The 15,891-nt window shown below is 39.0% G+C and overlaps 1 protein-coding gene across 9 annotated transcripts in view; it reads right to left on the bottom strand.

Moving 5' to 3' along the window:
- KIF21A (kinesin family member 21A) overlaps nt 1-15,891 on the bottom strand; it is a 102,525-nt gene that overhangs the window by 7,180 nt on the left and 79,454 nt on the right. For 4 of the 9 annotated variants that reach the window (XM_049813923.1, XM_049813925.1, XM_049813927.1 and 1 more), the window contains 8 exons: nt 14,961-15,178; nt 10,839-10,949; nt 10,147-10,275; nt 8,518-8,556; nt 6,372-6,508; nt 3,679-3,859; nt 3,132-3,296; nt 2,349-2,466 (listed from right to left, as the gene is read on the bottom strand). In XM_049813923.1, the coding sequence (XP_049669880.1) occupies nt 2,349-2,466; nt 3,132-3,296; nt 3,679-3,859; nt 6,372-6,508; nt 8,518-8,556; nt 10,147-10,275; nt 10,839-10,949; nt 14,961-15,178 (1,098 nt within the window). The remainder of the gene's footprint in view (nt 1-2,348; nt 2,467-3,131; nt 3,297-3,678; nt 3,860-6,371; nt 6,509-8,517; nt 8,557-10,146; nt 10,276-10,838; nt 10,950-14,960; nt 15,179-15,891) is intronic. The other 5 variants (XM_049813926.1, XM_049813932.1, XM_049813929.1 and 2 more) reach the window with 3 other exon arrangements.

The raw sequence follows: 15,891 nt of genomic DNA, 5'->3' as shown, positions 1-15,891 counted from the left end.
TTTCCATGGACTATGCACCGCTTTCCTTGCCTGTGCTCCAAGAATGGGGTCTTAAAACAGATTCTTTAAGTGAGGCCATTTTAACAATTTAAGGCATAATCAGTCCCATCGGGTCTTTGTCCCTAGAGCAGCAGTGTAAGCAACCCTGTTTCATTTTGCATTGTAGTGAGCCAGAACCCATCCAGTTAGACCGAGCTGAAGAGGAACAGATGAGCCGTAACTTTTTAAACTACTACCTCTGTTTCACAAGCAAATATCAGGCTTCATCCTCTATTATTTGCTCTTCATTGACCTTTTAAAATGAATAAGCTTAGCAGTAAAAAAGGGAGAGCTTGGCAGTATAAAAGAATACCTTACATGAGCTTAAGGGATTTTAAAAGTTACCATGTTCAATTAACATGCATCAGTTCCAGTTGTAACAAAAAAGTTCAATGATACACCAGAAAAATTAAGCACTTGGACTGAGGTGACTAATATTGCTGGCTCAGTAGACAAGACAGTAGTTTCCAATGGCAGGGGAAACCAGTATCTGTGACCAGACCTACTACCCCCAGGGCACCTACAGTGCAGAACTGAGAATTCCCAAACTGCTGCATTGACCGTACACATACAGACCCTTTGTACTAATCAAAGTGGCTTGACAATTATGGACATATTTACCTTGCAGAACACACAATACTCTGCAGCATATAGACATGGCCAAAATATCCCTGGATATTCTAGTTGTGCAAGTCAAGAAACAGGCAGCCTCATAAGAATTTATGTAGCCTGCTCACAGCAAGGGAGCCCACAACACTGGCAGATAAACTTCTCTGACTGTTGACAGCTATGTTCTTCCAAATGCCCTTTCACGTCTTTGCTTGTCACATGAGTTGGTAGGATGACAAACTTGCATTACGTGATCACATCCTGTTGTACCCACTGAGGTTCTGCACTCATTACTGTGCCAGGATGGTAGCTCCTAACTAACTCAATATTCTGAACTGTGCAGAGAAGTAGAGTGCCTTTACTGCCTAAGAATCCTCTGGCCTCTAACCATAGGGGTTGCTGATAGGATTCAAACCCACAACCCAAACCATCAAGCTATGCACTCACCTCCCAGGCTGTCTTCTGAGGCTGGCCCAGTGCGCAGCCAAGCATCAAGAATTGCAGGATATAAGAGAGAAAGCCTAGCTCAGTGAAAGAGCTCACTCAAGTTCTGGCTCCTGCTCCACTCCCAGATGTGTTTATATACTTTTTCCAGTGTGTGAGAGGTATAGGACCAGGACAAAGGGTATCCCCTCATAACAAGCTAACATATCTTGCTCATTCTGTCTTTGGCCTCATGAATCACATGTTCTTTGCAGTGTGAGGGTCAGCTTTATGGGGAAGATGATGTATAGTTCCCATAGTCCGGTGGTTTGGGCATAGCTCTGAGAAATGGCAGCTTGTGGGTTTAAATGCCCCCTGGCTGAATGGGGAGAAAGAAGAGGAGGAGGGAGGGGAGGGGGGAAAGAAGAGAGGAGGAGGAGGAGGAGGGAGGGGAGGGGGGAAAGAAGAGAGGAGGAGGAGGAGGAGGGAGGGGAGGGGGGAAAGAAGAGAGGAGGAGGAGGAGGAGGGAGGGGAGGGGGGAAAGAAGAGAGGAGGAGGAGGAGGAGGAGGAGGGGAGGGGGGAAAGAAGAGAGGAGGAGGAGGAGGAGGAGGGGAGGGGGGAAAGAAGAGAGGAGGAGGAGGAGGAGGAGGGGAGGGGAGAAAGAAGAGAGGAGGAGGAGGAGGAGGAGGGGAGGGGAGAAAGAAGAGAGGAGGAGGAGGAGGAGGGGAGGGGAGAAAGAGAGGAGGAGGAGGAGGAGGAGGAGGAGGGGAGGGGAGAAAGAAGAGAGGAGGAGGAGGAGGAGGGGAGGGGAGAAAGAAGAGAGGAGGAGGAGGAGGAGGGGAGGGGGGAAAGAAGAGAGGAGGAGGGGAGAAAGAGAGGGGAGAACCCTCAAAACAGAACCATCACCACCACCACCACTCCCCCCAAAGAAAAAAATTCCCTATCCTTGAGTGAATTAATCACAATGCCAAGAAGCAGGATAGTATTGTCACACCACTGGCTGTGCTTTGAACACAACTCAGAGCAACCTGTGTGCTAATGAATACACCAAATAGGCTGGGCAACCATCCATCCATGTTCCATCATGAAATAAAAATAGCACTGAAGTGATAAGCGTTTATTAAGACTGAACATTATTCATAATCTATAACTGATGAAAGAATTTCCATCTTGGGTATCACATTTCAGATATGGAGATGTAAGTCGCTTCTGCTGAAGCCTGCATCCCATGCTGATGTAAAGAGTTAAAATAAATAAGCAAATACTAATGGTTTACCTTTATATAATGATCCTTTGAACCAGTGACAATAAGATCTTGTCCATTGGAAATTCGATCTACAGTAAGGCACATTACAGGACCCTGGTGACCAGTTAGCTTTCCTGTAGACTGAAATCTTCAAGAGTAAGAGAAGAAATGAAGGTTTGTTATTTTTCCATATATCCAATACAGTTTGTAGCACAGTTTCTGCCAGAATGGATCTTTTTATTTTCCCCTGTGTCTTTACTATTCATCCTCTGGTTTACATATCCATGGATATGAGCAATAGAGTGCAAATGTTAAAAGTAAACAAAAGTTTCTATTTATGTAAAATGAGAATTAAAAAAATTAAAAGTAAAGACAAATCTGACCCTCAAAGTACATCTGTATTTTGAACACACTCTTTGGGTGCAGGTTCTGTTTGGAAAAGTGCTATTATAGTGTGACTATTACAGTCCCACATTATATTACTTTACATCAATTGGCTTTCATCATTTCGTCAACACTTACTAGTCAGGATTCATGCATCTGTCACCTTACAAGAGTCTGTTTTATAATGCCTGTCTTAAAACCTTGGGGTTTTCCAATCATTTTTACTGAAAAAATTCACCATAACCTTAACACATCATGAGCACCTCCATTATCTCAGTAACCACCACAGTATGGATTATTTGATACATATCTTCCCCATATTTTGCCCAGGTTATGGACATTACCATAAACAGGAAACACTTCATTAACTTTGTTTCATATGCACATGTAAGCACCTAAACAACATTCTCTTCTGCTGGCGTTCAGTACCTTTTCAGGTCCCACATCCTCACTGAGTTTCCAGCAGCTGCATAGAGGAATGTGCCAGTTGGATTTAGTGCAATCTGATTGATCTGGTTCTCTCCAGCTGGGATAGTGACTGTTCTGTTAGTACTTCCTGAACAGACATCACCAGGCATCGCTTGGCCTGAAGACCTGAGTACAAGGAGGAAGGAGCAGGAAAAGGAAACAAATAAACAAACAAATCAACAACAAAAAACAAACTCTACATTATGTTCTCCCTACTTTGCATACCGTTTAAAAACGAACCTGTTTACCTGAGCAAAAAGACTATAAGCCAGTTATGAATACTGAACATTTGATAAAACACTATAGGCATGAATGCAAATCGGTTTGTGTTTCCACATATTACCAGTACCCCATACTGACTTAGTCTGAACACATAAAGAAAGCTTCCAGCCCCAGAAAACAGTGTACTTGAATTACACTGTGCTGCACTATTGAATTAAATATAATAAAATTTATCTAAAATTAAAACTCATTTAAACTCTTGGCATTTGAGGTTTAGTATACTTACGTCAATGTTCGAATACACTTAGCCGAATCTCTGATGTCCCACACCTTGATATAGGAGGTTGAGACTGTGAACACCAGGCTAGTGTAGTTGCAATATTTTATGGAAACAACATTATTCGGATGACCCCCTAGAGACATGATCTCTTGTCCAGTTACCAGATTCCAGACTTTACAGGTACGATCTAAATAAAGACAAATTAAAAGGGGAAAAGAATAGTTAAAAAAAAAACAAACAGGAAAAAAAAAAAATCATGTTTTTCCAAAACTCAGTTAATTTTAAAAAAAGTACACGCATTCATTTGCACTCATACATATCCCTCCATTTAGGTAGCCACTGCAGAAAAACAGCTAAATTAAACGGGTCTTAAATAATACACATGGGCATCATCTACCATCATCAAAACTAAGCAAGGTTAATCATTAAACGTTGTGTGTTCAAGACATGCATATTAGCTCCCACAGCATTTTAAAAGGATAAAATTCCATCTCAAGGAAAATGAAGATACAGACAGTTTAGAGGCTGTAAAGTTTGGATGATGACAGATCAAGAGAAGAATCCAGTTTTTAATTCAAGAATTCTTCATCAAGAACATAGTTCAGGAGGGGCTTTGAGGCTCAGCATGACAGTGCTGACTGCCACAAAAAAACCCTACAAAGGTAAGAAGTGATCCAAACTATTGAGTGCTGTAGGATCCTCTGAAAATCCCAGTGTAAGTGCTTTAGTCACTGTTTTCATTCAGTAGCAGAGAAATTTAAATACCGTGACCTTTTGTGTACTAAAATCCCAAAGCATAGAAGCTTTCAAGAATTTTTGCAACACAAATAGAGAGCACAGGAAACTTTCCTTGTACCATGTCTCTATAACTCCATATATTTTAGAAGTGCATTTTTAATGGAATAAGCACTGGGAGGATGAAGAGAAAGCTTCATGTGTAGACAGTTATAAAAGCATGAAGAAGGTAAGTATACCAAGAACTGTCAGCCACTTTAATAATACCAACTATCAAGACCAAAGCACAATATCCACAATACACCTGAAAGCTTACTGGCATTCCTAAACTGGCACTCGCTACTAGTGTTATGCGATGTCAGTGAGCTGAGACTTTCTGCTTCAGCAACAATTTCCAAAAGATTTAACCTTATTTAATTAAACAGCTGTCTACACTCTTGAGTACACGTGTACTTTGTAAACTTTTCCCCTCCAAATATAGAGGAAAAATTCTTCCACAAGCATGGGAATGTAGCATATGATGAGAAAGACCAAATATTTACATCTACAAGCATTCATATGTTAAAAAAAAAAAAAAAAACAAAACCAGAAAACCCACACCAAAACCCCACCTTTAGAACACAAATCTAGATGTAAAATAAAAAAAATCCAAAAAGTCTTTTTTCCCCACATAGCCACTAAATTAAAAAATCTCAATACAAATCAACTAAGCAATGTTTACAAAAACTATATATATGTCCTTTTTTGCATTTGTATACACTTGCACAAATGCTGAAACATTGGCTTAAACTTATAAGATGAAAGTTTGCCAATTCACTGTAAAAGTGTGTCTCTGTATTTTTAACAGTCAGCTAGTAGAATAACACAGAAACCATACCTGAATATTAGCAGTAGAAGACCTGCATCTGATGGGGTTATCTCTATGTTAATATAGAGGAAAAAAAAGATGCCCTGAAATTTCAGAGTCTATTTGTTATGTGAACTAGTGGGAAGGAGAGTCTCCCTGTCAGTAGGGGTTAACGTCTTTCCAGCCACCACTCTAGTTCACCTTAGATTTGATACTTGAAGGAAAAAAACAAAACAAACCAAAACAAAACAAAAAAAAAAAAACCCAAACCAGATTATCACACAAGTTTTATTTTGGAGAGAAAAAAAAAAATAGAGTCTGCCACAGTTTCAGCTGCAGAACTAAAAATATAGCAAGTCCTTTACCATAAGTGCCGTATAGGAAAAGGCCCAGAGAAAAAACACACAAAAATCACTTTTGAGCAATATTAAAAAGGGCGTTCATGAAAAATAACCACTGAGATCTGGTTATGTTATCTTCAAGCCAAACTAAGTGATTACAATGGAAAGTCACACCGAAGACAGGATGAAAATGTTTTCTTCCAAAACACTGCTTCTACAAGCTTGAAGAGTTCATAGACTGACTGCACCATCCAGTAAGGAATTTAGTGACTACTACAAATCTAGCCTCTTCCACAACAGCCATACAATTCTTATGCCCATAAGGCACAAGCAACAAGACCCACAGAGGAAGCAGAAAATGTCCTTAGCTCTACTCAAAGAATCAACTATGGCACGGAGACTCTATTCAACCTCTGTAGATAGCACAGCCAAACATGTACTAATTCCCACCTCTACACCTACCCTGAGGCTATTAGTTTGCATTGCACACCATGTATGCACGTTACCATGATCGGTTCCATCATATCACTCAACAAATATTAGTGTTATTCTTGATAGTTACTTTTTCCACTACAAATAAGCAGCCAAATAGTACACATTGGAATTAAAAATGTGTAGATAATTACTGTAAATCCTTATTCAGCTTATGTTGCAAAATGGATCCTCACAATTTTCCACTGTGTTTACAGCACTAAGCACAAACTGAGAATTTCACAATACCACAAGTTGTCAAAGCAGCCTCTGTAGGCAGCACAGATGCATGGAGCTTGCCCAACCTTTAGATCCAGTGAAGAGAAGGTCATCAGTTGCATCAACACAAAGCACAGCCTTGGTATGTCCTTCAGCTGTATAGATACACTGAAGCGGGGATGATCGGATACATTTTGAAGCAGGGAATGGGTTAATTATCCCCCTAAAGGAAAGAAGAGAATGTGAGATGGACATAGTAATAGACACAGATAAAATTAATTTACTTAAATGTAAGGAAAAAGGTTAATCTAATTTTCTTACATGTGAGGGCAGAACAGCTGAATGCCTTTCATAAACTATGTGAGGATTTTTACTATTTAGCTTCAACAAGTGCCAACTCTGGACTATCAGTTAAAGGAAATCACATATAAAACCAAGCAAATGAAAAAAGGACAAGATGCTGAATGTTATGCATATGAGAAAGTCTGTGTAATGCTGAAAGAACCAGGATGCTTAAAGCTCCTGAATGCCTAGGATCAACCTTAAGACTGCAAATTGCATAAAAGACATCTTAATCTAAGTATCACATCTGAAAAATGGAGTAGATGTGATGTACACTGCCAATTCCAAACTCAGCAGGCATTTCACATCAACTGCCTTCTACAGGCTGCTAATTTGTGTGCCTGAGGAAGGTTCCTACTGCACCCCGTACCCAATGCCACACTTGTACTCAATAGCTAAAAGGGAGTATGGTTGGAGTACAGATATGCCAGAGCAATCTTCCTGGGGATTTGTAGCTAGTTCTGTAGTGGTACTAAAAGACTAACTCACCCTGGGGAAAAAAGGAGGGGGGAAAAAAAAAAAAAAAAAAAAAGAAAATCACAGTTCATCACCAAATAAAAATTATTTAGCAGTCTAAAAGCCCATGCATACAACTGCACACACACATGGACCCCATTGATTTCTGTGGTGTAGAAAAGCCTCAAGGTAATGCCCACAAACATGAAACACAATGCTGTGACCTGACCAGCTTGGAGATAAGACTCACTGTCATGGTCTTCCTGGTATTACACACATAACTATGAGAAAAAGGAACTAAGCCAAATGTAAAAATTCTATAATATGACTCAGAAGCTTGCTACAGGAAGGAAAAAGTCCTTCCTGATATTATCTAACTTTGCTACAATTAGCTTGTTTACTTAGTACAGTCCTAGAAATTACTATTTTATACACTTTTACTGCTCAGGACATCTTAATTCATATAATTCAGTACCCCTTCACAACCCTTTTATAGATTTTACTAGTATGATTGATATTGCCTTAAATTGTTTGACATTAACTTCGTCATTTTGGAAAGGCATTCACCTTTCTGTTTGCACCTTCCTATGTTTTCAAGAATACAGGAACAATTTACTTTATTATTTTTAATTTAGTTCTCCATGCTTTTGTTTTCTAACACCACACAAAACTAACATAGTTTTCTCTGTAGTACTCCCCAGTGGATCATGCTGCCTCTAAACTGAGTTATTCCTACTGTTGTTCTCACCCACTCATTCCCCTGACAAGCCATGTAAAATACTTGTCCCGGAGCTATTTATCTACCTATGTGCAGTGCTCTGAAATCTACAGGCAAAAAAAATGCTACAACTGCTACAATGACCAAACAAAGCCACCATCATAGTATTATTAGCCCTTTGTCTGCCCTTCTCTTGATAAACTAATTTTTCACTGAGTACCAAAATCCTAAGCCACAGCTCAGGAGCATGAGTGGGGACATTTCTTTCATCCCTTAAGCCATTCGTGCGTTCTGTGAGAAAGATATAATAAAAAACCTACTCATTTTTATTTACAGTGGGATTTAATTTTTAGTGACCAAAGCATACAACTGAACAAGAAAAACAAAGAGATAAGCATATAAAACCTAAGAAAATGTCTGCTCCTCTTTTTTTAAAGAGAACAAAGAGAGAAAGAATATGTCTAAAGAAAAGTTTTACCATATTTCATTTAAAAAGAAAAAACCTGACATGCTTGACAACGATAAAGAACACCCTAAAAAAGGGGAAGGGGAGACATGCTTGACCAAAATTTCAGATTTTTATGCTTCTGGCAAAGGCAAAAGAGATACAGTGCACAAGTATCAGGAAAATTCATGCAGCAAAATGAAATTTCCGAAGAACTGGAATAACTTCAGTGAGAGATGCCAAGAAAACAGAAAAGAGAAAGAGAGAGTACCTGTGTACCTCCGACAGAGAGGAATCACTTTCATCAGACCTACAATCAACAGTGGTGGAATTGTGAGGAGAAAGAATATAGGTATCAGCAAAGTAAAGCCTCCATATGAGAAGAACAAACAACAGCATGGCCAATTCAGAAAAGCAATGCAAATCCACATACAGTATACAGCATTGCTCAGGGTATACCTTAAACCCGTGATAACATGGCGCTAGGAGAGGAAGCAGAATTATAATCTTAAAACAGCACTCTCAGCAGTAAAGTTACACTGCTAGACTGTCTCAGCCCAAGAAGCTGAGTAACACCAGGTGAGCCATTTATTTCCCCAACATTTTCTTATAGAAGTAAAGGCAACAAAGTAAAAGGAGACGATGGATGTATAATTTAACCTCCATAACATAGTGCTTGTTGAAAATATCAAAAGGAAAAAAGTTTCTGACCATCAATGCCTGTTAAGTGTAGAAGAAACATGTAAAATGTTAAGCATAAAAGTATAAATATTAACCTTAGATACCCCACTGAAATAAGAACAGCAATTTGCAAACAATCCTAAGTTCAAAATCCTTCACCTCTCACTTTCACAAGTGTTTAAAAATAAAAAACAAGAACACACACAAGAAAAATCCCCCCCAGATATGAACATTTGCAGTAAGTCTTAAGATGTCCCTCATTTTTAATTCAAACCAAACAGATTCAGCAGTTTCAATTTGACTTCAAAGTCAGTCCAGAGAAAATGAAAAGGATTAGGTGGGAGTTAGCAATAAGATAAAGATAAGATAGCTAAGATAAAGAAGTTACAAGCACAGTTAGACTACTGAAAGCCTTGCAAGCTACTGCTTGGTATGTGGTGACTCTAGACCACTGAAAAAACCCCAAAGTTTTAGAAAAAACATTAGTGTAAACAGACAACAGCAATTTCTTGCCTTGCTACAGTCAGAACTAAACTTTATTCTAAGTTTGAATTGCAGTTCATAAGCACTGCATGGCCCTAGTACCGGTACTGAAACCCGCAAAGATTTTGCTCAAGACAACTCCACTGTGATTTGGTGTAAGGCTCCTAACAGATGCCTAACATGCGAGGAAACTGAGCTCTTCTTCTCCCTAAACAAGGTATGAGTATCGTCTGCTTCTCCAGATCACCTCCTAAAGTCAGTCTGTTCAATAATTTGGATAATGTCTAAACAACACTGTTCTAGCCATTTCAATATCCCATCCTCCAGGGTGCTGTTGTGACAGCACTCTGAGAAGAGTAACCGAATAACTGTCAAAAGCACTATTTCCTAAATTGTCAGCTAAATCCTACTTTCAAGTGTAAACACACACACAAATACACATACATCTAAGAATTCTACTGTTCTTTTCTACTTTGGGTTTAAAACTACAAATACCAGACATAACCTAGAAAACAGGAAACAAGGTTCAGCAGGAAATTGCTTTTTCTTGAATTTTTACAATGGTCCCATGGAAGTTTAAAATAATTTGTTTGAAAACTACACAAAAACCACAAGAAATGTATCCTCTTGTCTTGCAGGAGAAGGGCAAAATATCTAACAGATAGTACTACACTGATAACTTCAGTGCACTTTGCAATTCCCTGGTTGGGGGCTGAGGCTTCCCTCTGTGACTTACTTATCCTGCTGAACTGATGTGTTTCCCTGAGAAACAGTAAGACGACTAAAAACATTCATTTCATTACGGGGCCGGCTTGGTGGGGAAGTAGGAGGTGACAGACTAGCCTCTGGGGCTCCAGAATCTGAGCTACAAGAAAAAAAGAATATCTTCTTTAACAGGTTATGAATGGTTAGAGAAGTTAAATGCAACATGCCTCAAATGTTAGATGCTCTCTTCTTAAGCGAATAAACAAATTATAATGCTAGCTACAGGTATTTTCCAGAGAAGGCAATAAATTTAAGACTACAAACTGCTGCAGAGTGCAAGGTAGCACAATGTTCAAAGTTTATGTGCTAACAGTGAAAGCTCCAGGCAGAAAACACACATAAATAAAACGAAGAAATTCTTGTAAAACTGCAGTTTCTTAGAGAAATTGATGACTTCCATAAAAAAAAAAAAAAAAAAAAAAAAAAAAAAGTCATTTGAAAATGCTCCAAAGGACATGTTCTCAGGGCTCTGCTCCTGAGTTTTGTACAGAAAAATACTCTGGAAAAAAAAAAATACACAGAAGTTGAGCAGTGAATAATTTCACTACCAACAGTAAAAAATGTCCTAGAATTAAAGAAACAGAAAAATACAGATTTCTTTTTCAAGAAAATATACCCAAGGTTTAAATTATGTCAGAGAAAATAAATTTAAAAGAATCTTACAGTTTTTGTTCTTTTGCCTTTGTCTTTTCCATTGTTTTCTCATAGGCTTTTCTCTTCGCTAAAGGTGAAGGCTCAGGTATCTTCTTCTCTGACAGAGATGGCTGTCTAGAACTAAAGCAAGAGCAATCATTACCTTACTTCAAGGTGCTTTACAAACTTGTTTTTCTTACATTAGCTGTCATTCTCCCACTCAGATTTCAAATTTCAGAATATGCTTAATCTAGTATTGTCTTTCTTGAATCTATGGACTCGAAATTTGTTCAGACATTTTTATATTAAAATATACCAAGTTTATTAACTTTCACAGTTCATCATATAAAGAGCCAGATACTGAATATGCAAAGGAGATCTACTAATTCAATAATAAAAGAGACTGACTAAAAGAAACACAGTGTAGTATACATCTCAAATTAAGACCACAGAGAAGATGGAAGGTCTGAGATCTAAAATTTCAGATTCTACAACTTTCATCTACAATAGACCACTTACAGACATGAAGAACAGAGAAACCATGATGACTCTTACATATGAATTAAACTTTGCATTAACATATTCATGTTTCAATATCAAATTCAAAATTAGGAAGTGAGAAAAAGTATTTCCCACGGACAGCCTGGCTATTATAACATCACTTCTTTTTGTCCCCCTTTCCCTTCTGCCTTGCTTTCCTTCCCTCCTTTGTCTCTCTAGTTCTTCCTCTGAAATAATTACAGTTCACAGTCACTGTGGTCTTTCTCCCAACCTTTTACTCCCCATTAAAAACAGCAATAAGATCAAGAGTGCAATATTAATGCTGACACCCGAATGTCATCATTTCACCACAGTCAGATGAAAAAAGAAAGTAATCTGGATGGTGTCCACTCTTCTGAACTCCTGTTTCTCATTAGCTGGGCAATCAGAAAAGCAATATTTGCTTTGGTTTATCCTTTTTTAAAAGTTGTTTCTATGAATATAAGGACCAGAAACGCTCACTAAAAGAGAGAAAGCAGATTCTGAAAGTGCTTTTGTTCCACACAACTTTATTAAGTAATGTTCAGTTGCCAGGCCACCTGCCTGACACAGTTACTAGCATCTGGTCTCAGAGCTCTACAGGATTTGGATCTGCATAACTGCAACTTCTCTACTTGAAGAAAGCTGTACCAGTTTCCCTTGAGAAGAAGTCTGTGCTATATAAAATCCACCTTGGGATTGGCATGCAGAATAACATGATTTAACAAGGACAGCACAACCAAGAACAGCTACTTGACTCAAGTAGCTCAGACTGACTGTCTCAAGTGATCATCTGCACAATGAACACAAGCCCTAATTGGAAGGTGAAGGTCCTGCCTGTAGGACCTAGTGCCAAGAGTTGCTTGCAGACCCTAGAGCTCCCCCTAGGGTCTTCAAGAGACACAAAAAGGAGGACAAGTGATAACTTGTCTGGTTTTGCACAAAAGTCTACCAGTTAAAGTACATCAAAAAGAAGGGGAAAAGGTGTGTTCAATTCCCTCCTCAAGGCCAGAGCACACATTTCTCTGCAAGGCTCCCTTAACTCTACAAAGCACATAAAAAGAGGTGGAATAGGACACACTCCCTCCCTCTCTATGCTGGACCAGTATGCATTTAGGAATGCAAAAGTCCTGGGGTCACAAGGCACATCCTATGATCAGCCTGACAGCTAGATCTTTCAGCAAGGATGATGAACAGCTTAGCCTCCACTGCCATGGTTGTCTATGTGTCTACTGTGCAGCTACTAGATTAAATAAAACACACCAGAAACTGGAACCCAAGCTCCTCTGCCTCACACCAGTGTTCTACATATGCAGACATGGAGCCAGCTCCCTCTTGCTCACTCTCTACCTGCATCGTGATTCTTCTATCTTTGACTCCAGTGTACACCTTCTTCTGAAGATGTGCAAGAGCGTGATCATATTATGAATTCTTTTTGAAAGCCTGGAAATGCAGGTATTATAAGAATGCAGCAGTCTTGCTGGAATGAAATTCCTAAGCATAGATGTAAAAGACAGGTGCATGATGTCAATGACTTGAATGAAAAGGAGCAAGACACACACCTAATTACAGGTTTCCAGCACACTTTTAGATTTCCCAGGATATCAGACATCTGAACAGAGCTGGCACAAGACTTACAGGAGACCACTCTACTCCAAAGAGGCTGCTGTAGATGAGCTGAGCATATCAAAGGACAACAGCACTAGCCATCTTTGTAAACAGAATTCCAACCAAACTAACTCTTGCCCATGTGCATTTAGGTGCCTCTCTGAGTCACCACAGATCTGAGAAAATTGAGGGGTTTCCAGAGTGGTGCAGTTTGTACATAAGCAGACGCCTAGATTTGCACCTAAGCATATATTTCTGTCACTTTGAGAATGCGTATTTTGGATCACTGTTAACTGCTTCTACAGCCCTAACTGTCACTTAAGTAAGTGGCACAAAGGAGATAACGTTTATTGCAGGCAAGACCACAGCCTGCTCCAGAAGAAAGTATTTTATTACAAGAGACATGATGGCACCACAGGCTCACATAGGAAGGCCAGATGGCTCACACAGACAACCTTTCTTCAACAATGACCAGTGACCAGCAAAAACAGCAATACTGTATAAAGTATACTGAGTTCTAGTTTTGAAAAAGCATCTCAATTACAGCGAAGTCGTCACTGCACACTGATTGTGGGAATTTTTGATCACTTATCTGCTAAAACATGATCAGTAACAACCCAAAATATATGTGAGGCCTACGGCTGATTGAATTGTTTTACTGACAACACATATGTTCACAGAATGCAGTTTTTGGAAAATCCTGTTTTGCCTCATTGCTGGCTCACTTTCACAAACGGATACATTCTAGAAGATGGAGTGAGGCAAAAGTTAGTATTACCTGAGTCTTGGATGCCAGGTCATAACACTTGACGTTTTAAATCTTGAAGCTTCAAAAGTCTCTAGTGATCTCACACTAACTGCTGAAACAAGTGGGTTTCTTCACCTATCCTCACCCTCAAGAGCATTCTTTCCAAGCAGATTCTACTTGTAAAATGCACTGAAGCCATCAGCATGGGTTAATAATTGCTGTCACAGCAGTGTTTTACTGTTCATGATTGCCACCTCAAGCACATGCTAGAAATACATAGTGAAAATAATACAAATTGCAAATGTACATTAGATGGAGACTGCTGTAAAAATATTATGCAAATAGGACAGATGGATAGTGAAAGATGCTTAATTCCAGAATCTGTAACAGGAAGATAGCTATGGGACACAGTTTTTCCATATCACTGAATGCAGCAAGCGCATTCAGTTTACGCATGAGTTTGTGCAACATAGGAGCTACTACCTAAAAGCCAAGAAAAGGGTCTTTAGTAGTGAATGGCTAATAGCCAACACTGATACTGGTAAATATAAAAAGAACAGCAAAAGCAAGTGAAAAATGGAGTGCATGTGAGAGACACCTGCTGGCCCCAAAGTAAAAAGACAAAAATAATATTTTTGTTCTATTTGGCATCAAGTAATATTTTCAATTAGTAAAACTGTTCTGCAGGTAAGTGCAACCTGCAAATAGAAAGAATTTTTGAGGATTCATAATATCCAACATGTTTCTTTCAACTTTAGACTTGCATGCTCTATTATTGTATAGGCTTCATTTTAAGTATGATCCACACAAGATGACTCATAGAAAGATTTTACCTAATCGTGAGGACCATTAACAGATACTATTGCTACATTATATAAAGTCTTGGGTTTGGGGTTTTGTTTGGGGTTTTTTAATCTCTCTGCTGTTCTAAGTAGATTCTCACTACCTCCCTGGAATGTGCATTTCCCATAGCACTAAGACAGCAAAGTATCCAAGCTACTAGATGGATTTTTCCCACTACTTAGAAACAAGGCTACAATAATTTTACTATGACAAAGCAACTTAACAGAACTTGTATCTTCCGTAAGAAACACGTTTTGCATTTATACTTTCTAGACTGGTGATGGTAGAAAAGGAGGAGGAGCTTTGTCAGTATTATTTAGTAAGCTTCAAGTATATCAACCTCCTTTGTAAAGTTAAAATAATAGATTACAAGAAATTGGCAACATGCATTTTTTAAAAGCAAAGGATAATTAGTACAGCATGGCCAAACTTACATGCTGCCTATCTTAGAAGGTAAGCCAGATGGTGGGGGAATAAACTCTCTGTCCCTAGCAGAAGTATCATTTGTGTCAGCAGCCATCCCACTTTCTTGGGTTTCTGCAACTGATGCAAGAGGACCAGCCAAAGTAGAGTCTGCAGCACTAATGTCAGAGACTAAATCACTGCTGTCTGCATATAGCAATTCCATCTGAGTAGTGGTCCTCCGGCGGGCCTGGAGACAAATAAAAACCAAGTTGCGACTTAAACATTTCATGGTATGTGTCAATAGTGCTACATTTAAGCTTATCATTAGCTCATAATTAGCATCCACCTCAATTCACTTAGCAACTACCTCTGGAAACTAATTCAGGGAGCTCTTCTCTACTCTTTGGCAATGTTTCAGAGGAGGCAAGTCAAATTCAACAGCATGAGACACTGATTTGGCAACTGGTTTCCAATGATATCCTTTCAACCAACTACAAGGCCCTGTCAGTACTACAGGAGTACAATATTACTCTCCTAAGGTTTATCCAGATGAAGTGTTATAAAGCAGAGAGGAATAAAGCAAAGTGTGAATTCTTACACTGTTGCTCCTTCTGATACAAAAGCTCTGCTTCTTTCTTAGTTTATGTCACTTAAAGTAGTTTAGGCCAACATGAATTAAGATTTGTTCAGCATTTCAACTGTTTGAAAACAACACAAAACCTCACAAAGGAGCCGAGCTTTGTGCAACATAGTCATTCTTAAAAAAGTGATCATACACGTTAGGTGTAACGATGCTGTGAAATTAAGATATATTCCTCAGGGAAAGAAAGGCCACTGAGGAAGACAAAGGTCCAGTCTCAATACAGCCATTACAAAAATGACACTTATTTTATGCCAACATTTTCAGGCCAAACTCACTCAGTTTACCTGTCCAAAGAGCTGCACACCAATGAATGCAAC

The sequence above is a fragment of the Accipiter gentilis genome, chromosome 11 (genome assembly GCF_929443795.1).
Source record: "Accipiter gentilis chromosome 11, bAccGen1.1, whole genome shotgun sequence".
Lineage (NCBI taxonomy): Eukaryota > Metazoa > Chordata > Aves > Accipitriformes > Accipitridae > Astur > Astur gentilis.
Note: the sequence above shows the minus strand (reverse complement) of the source record. Positions and strands in the feature narration are given on the sequence as shown.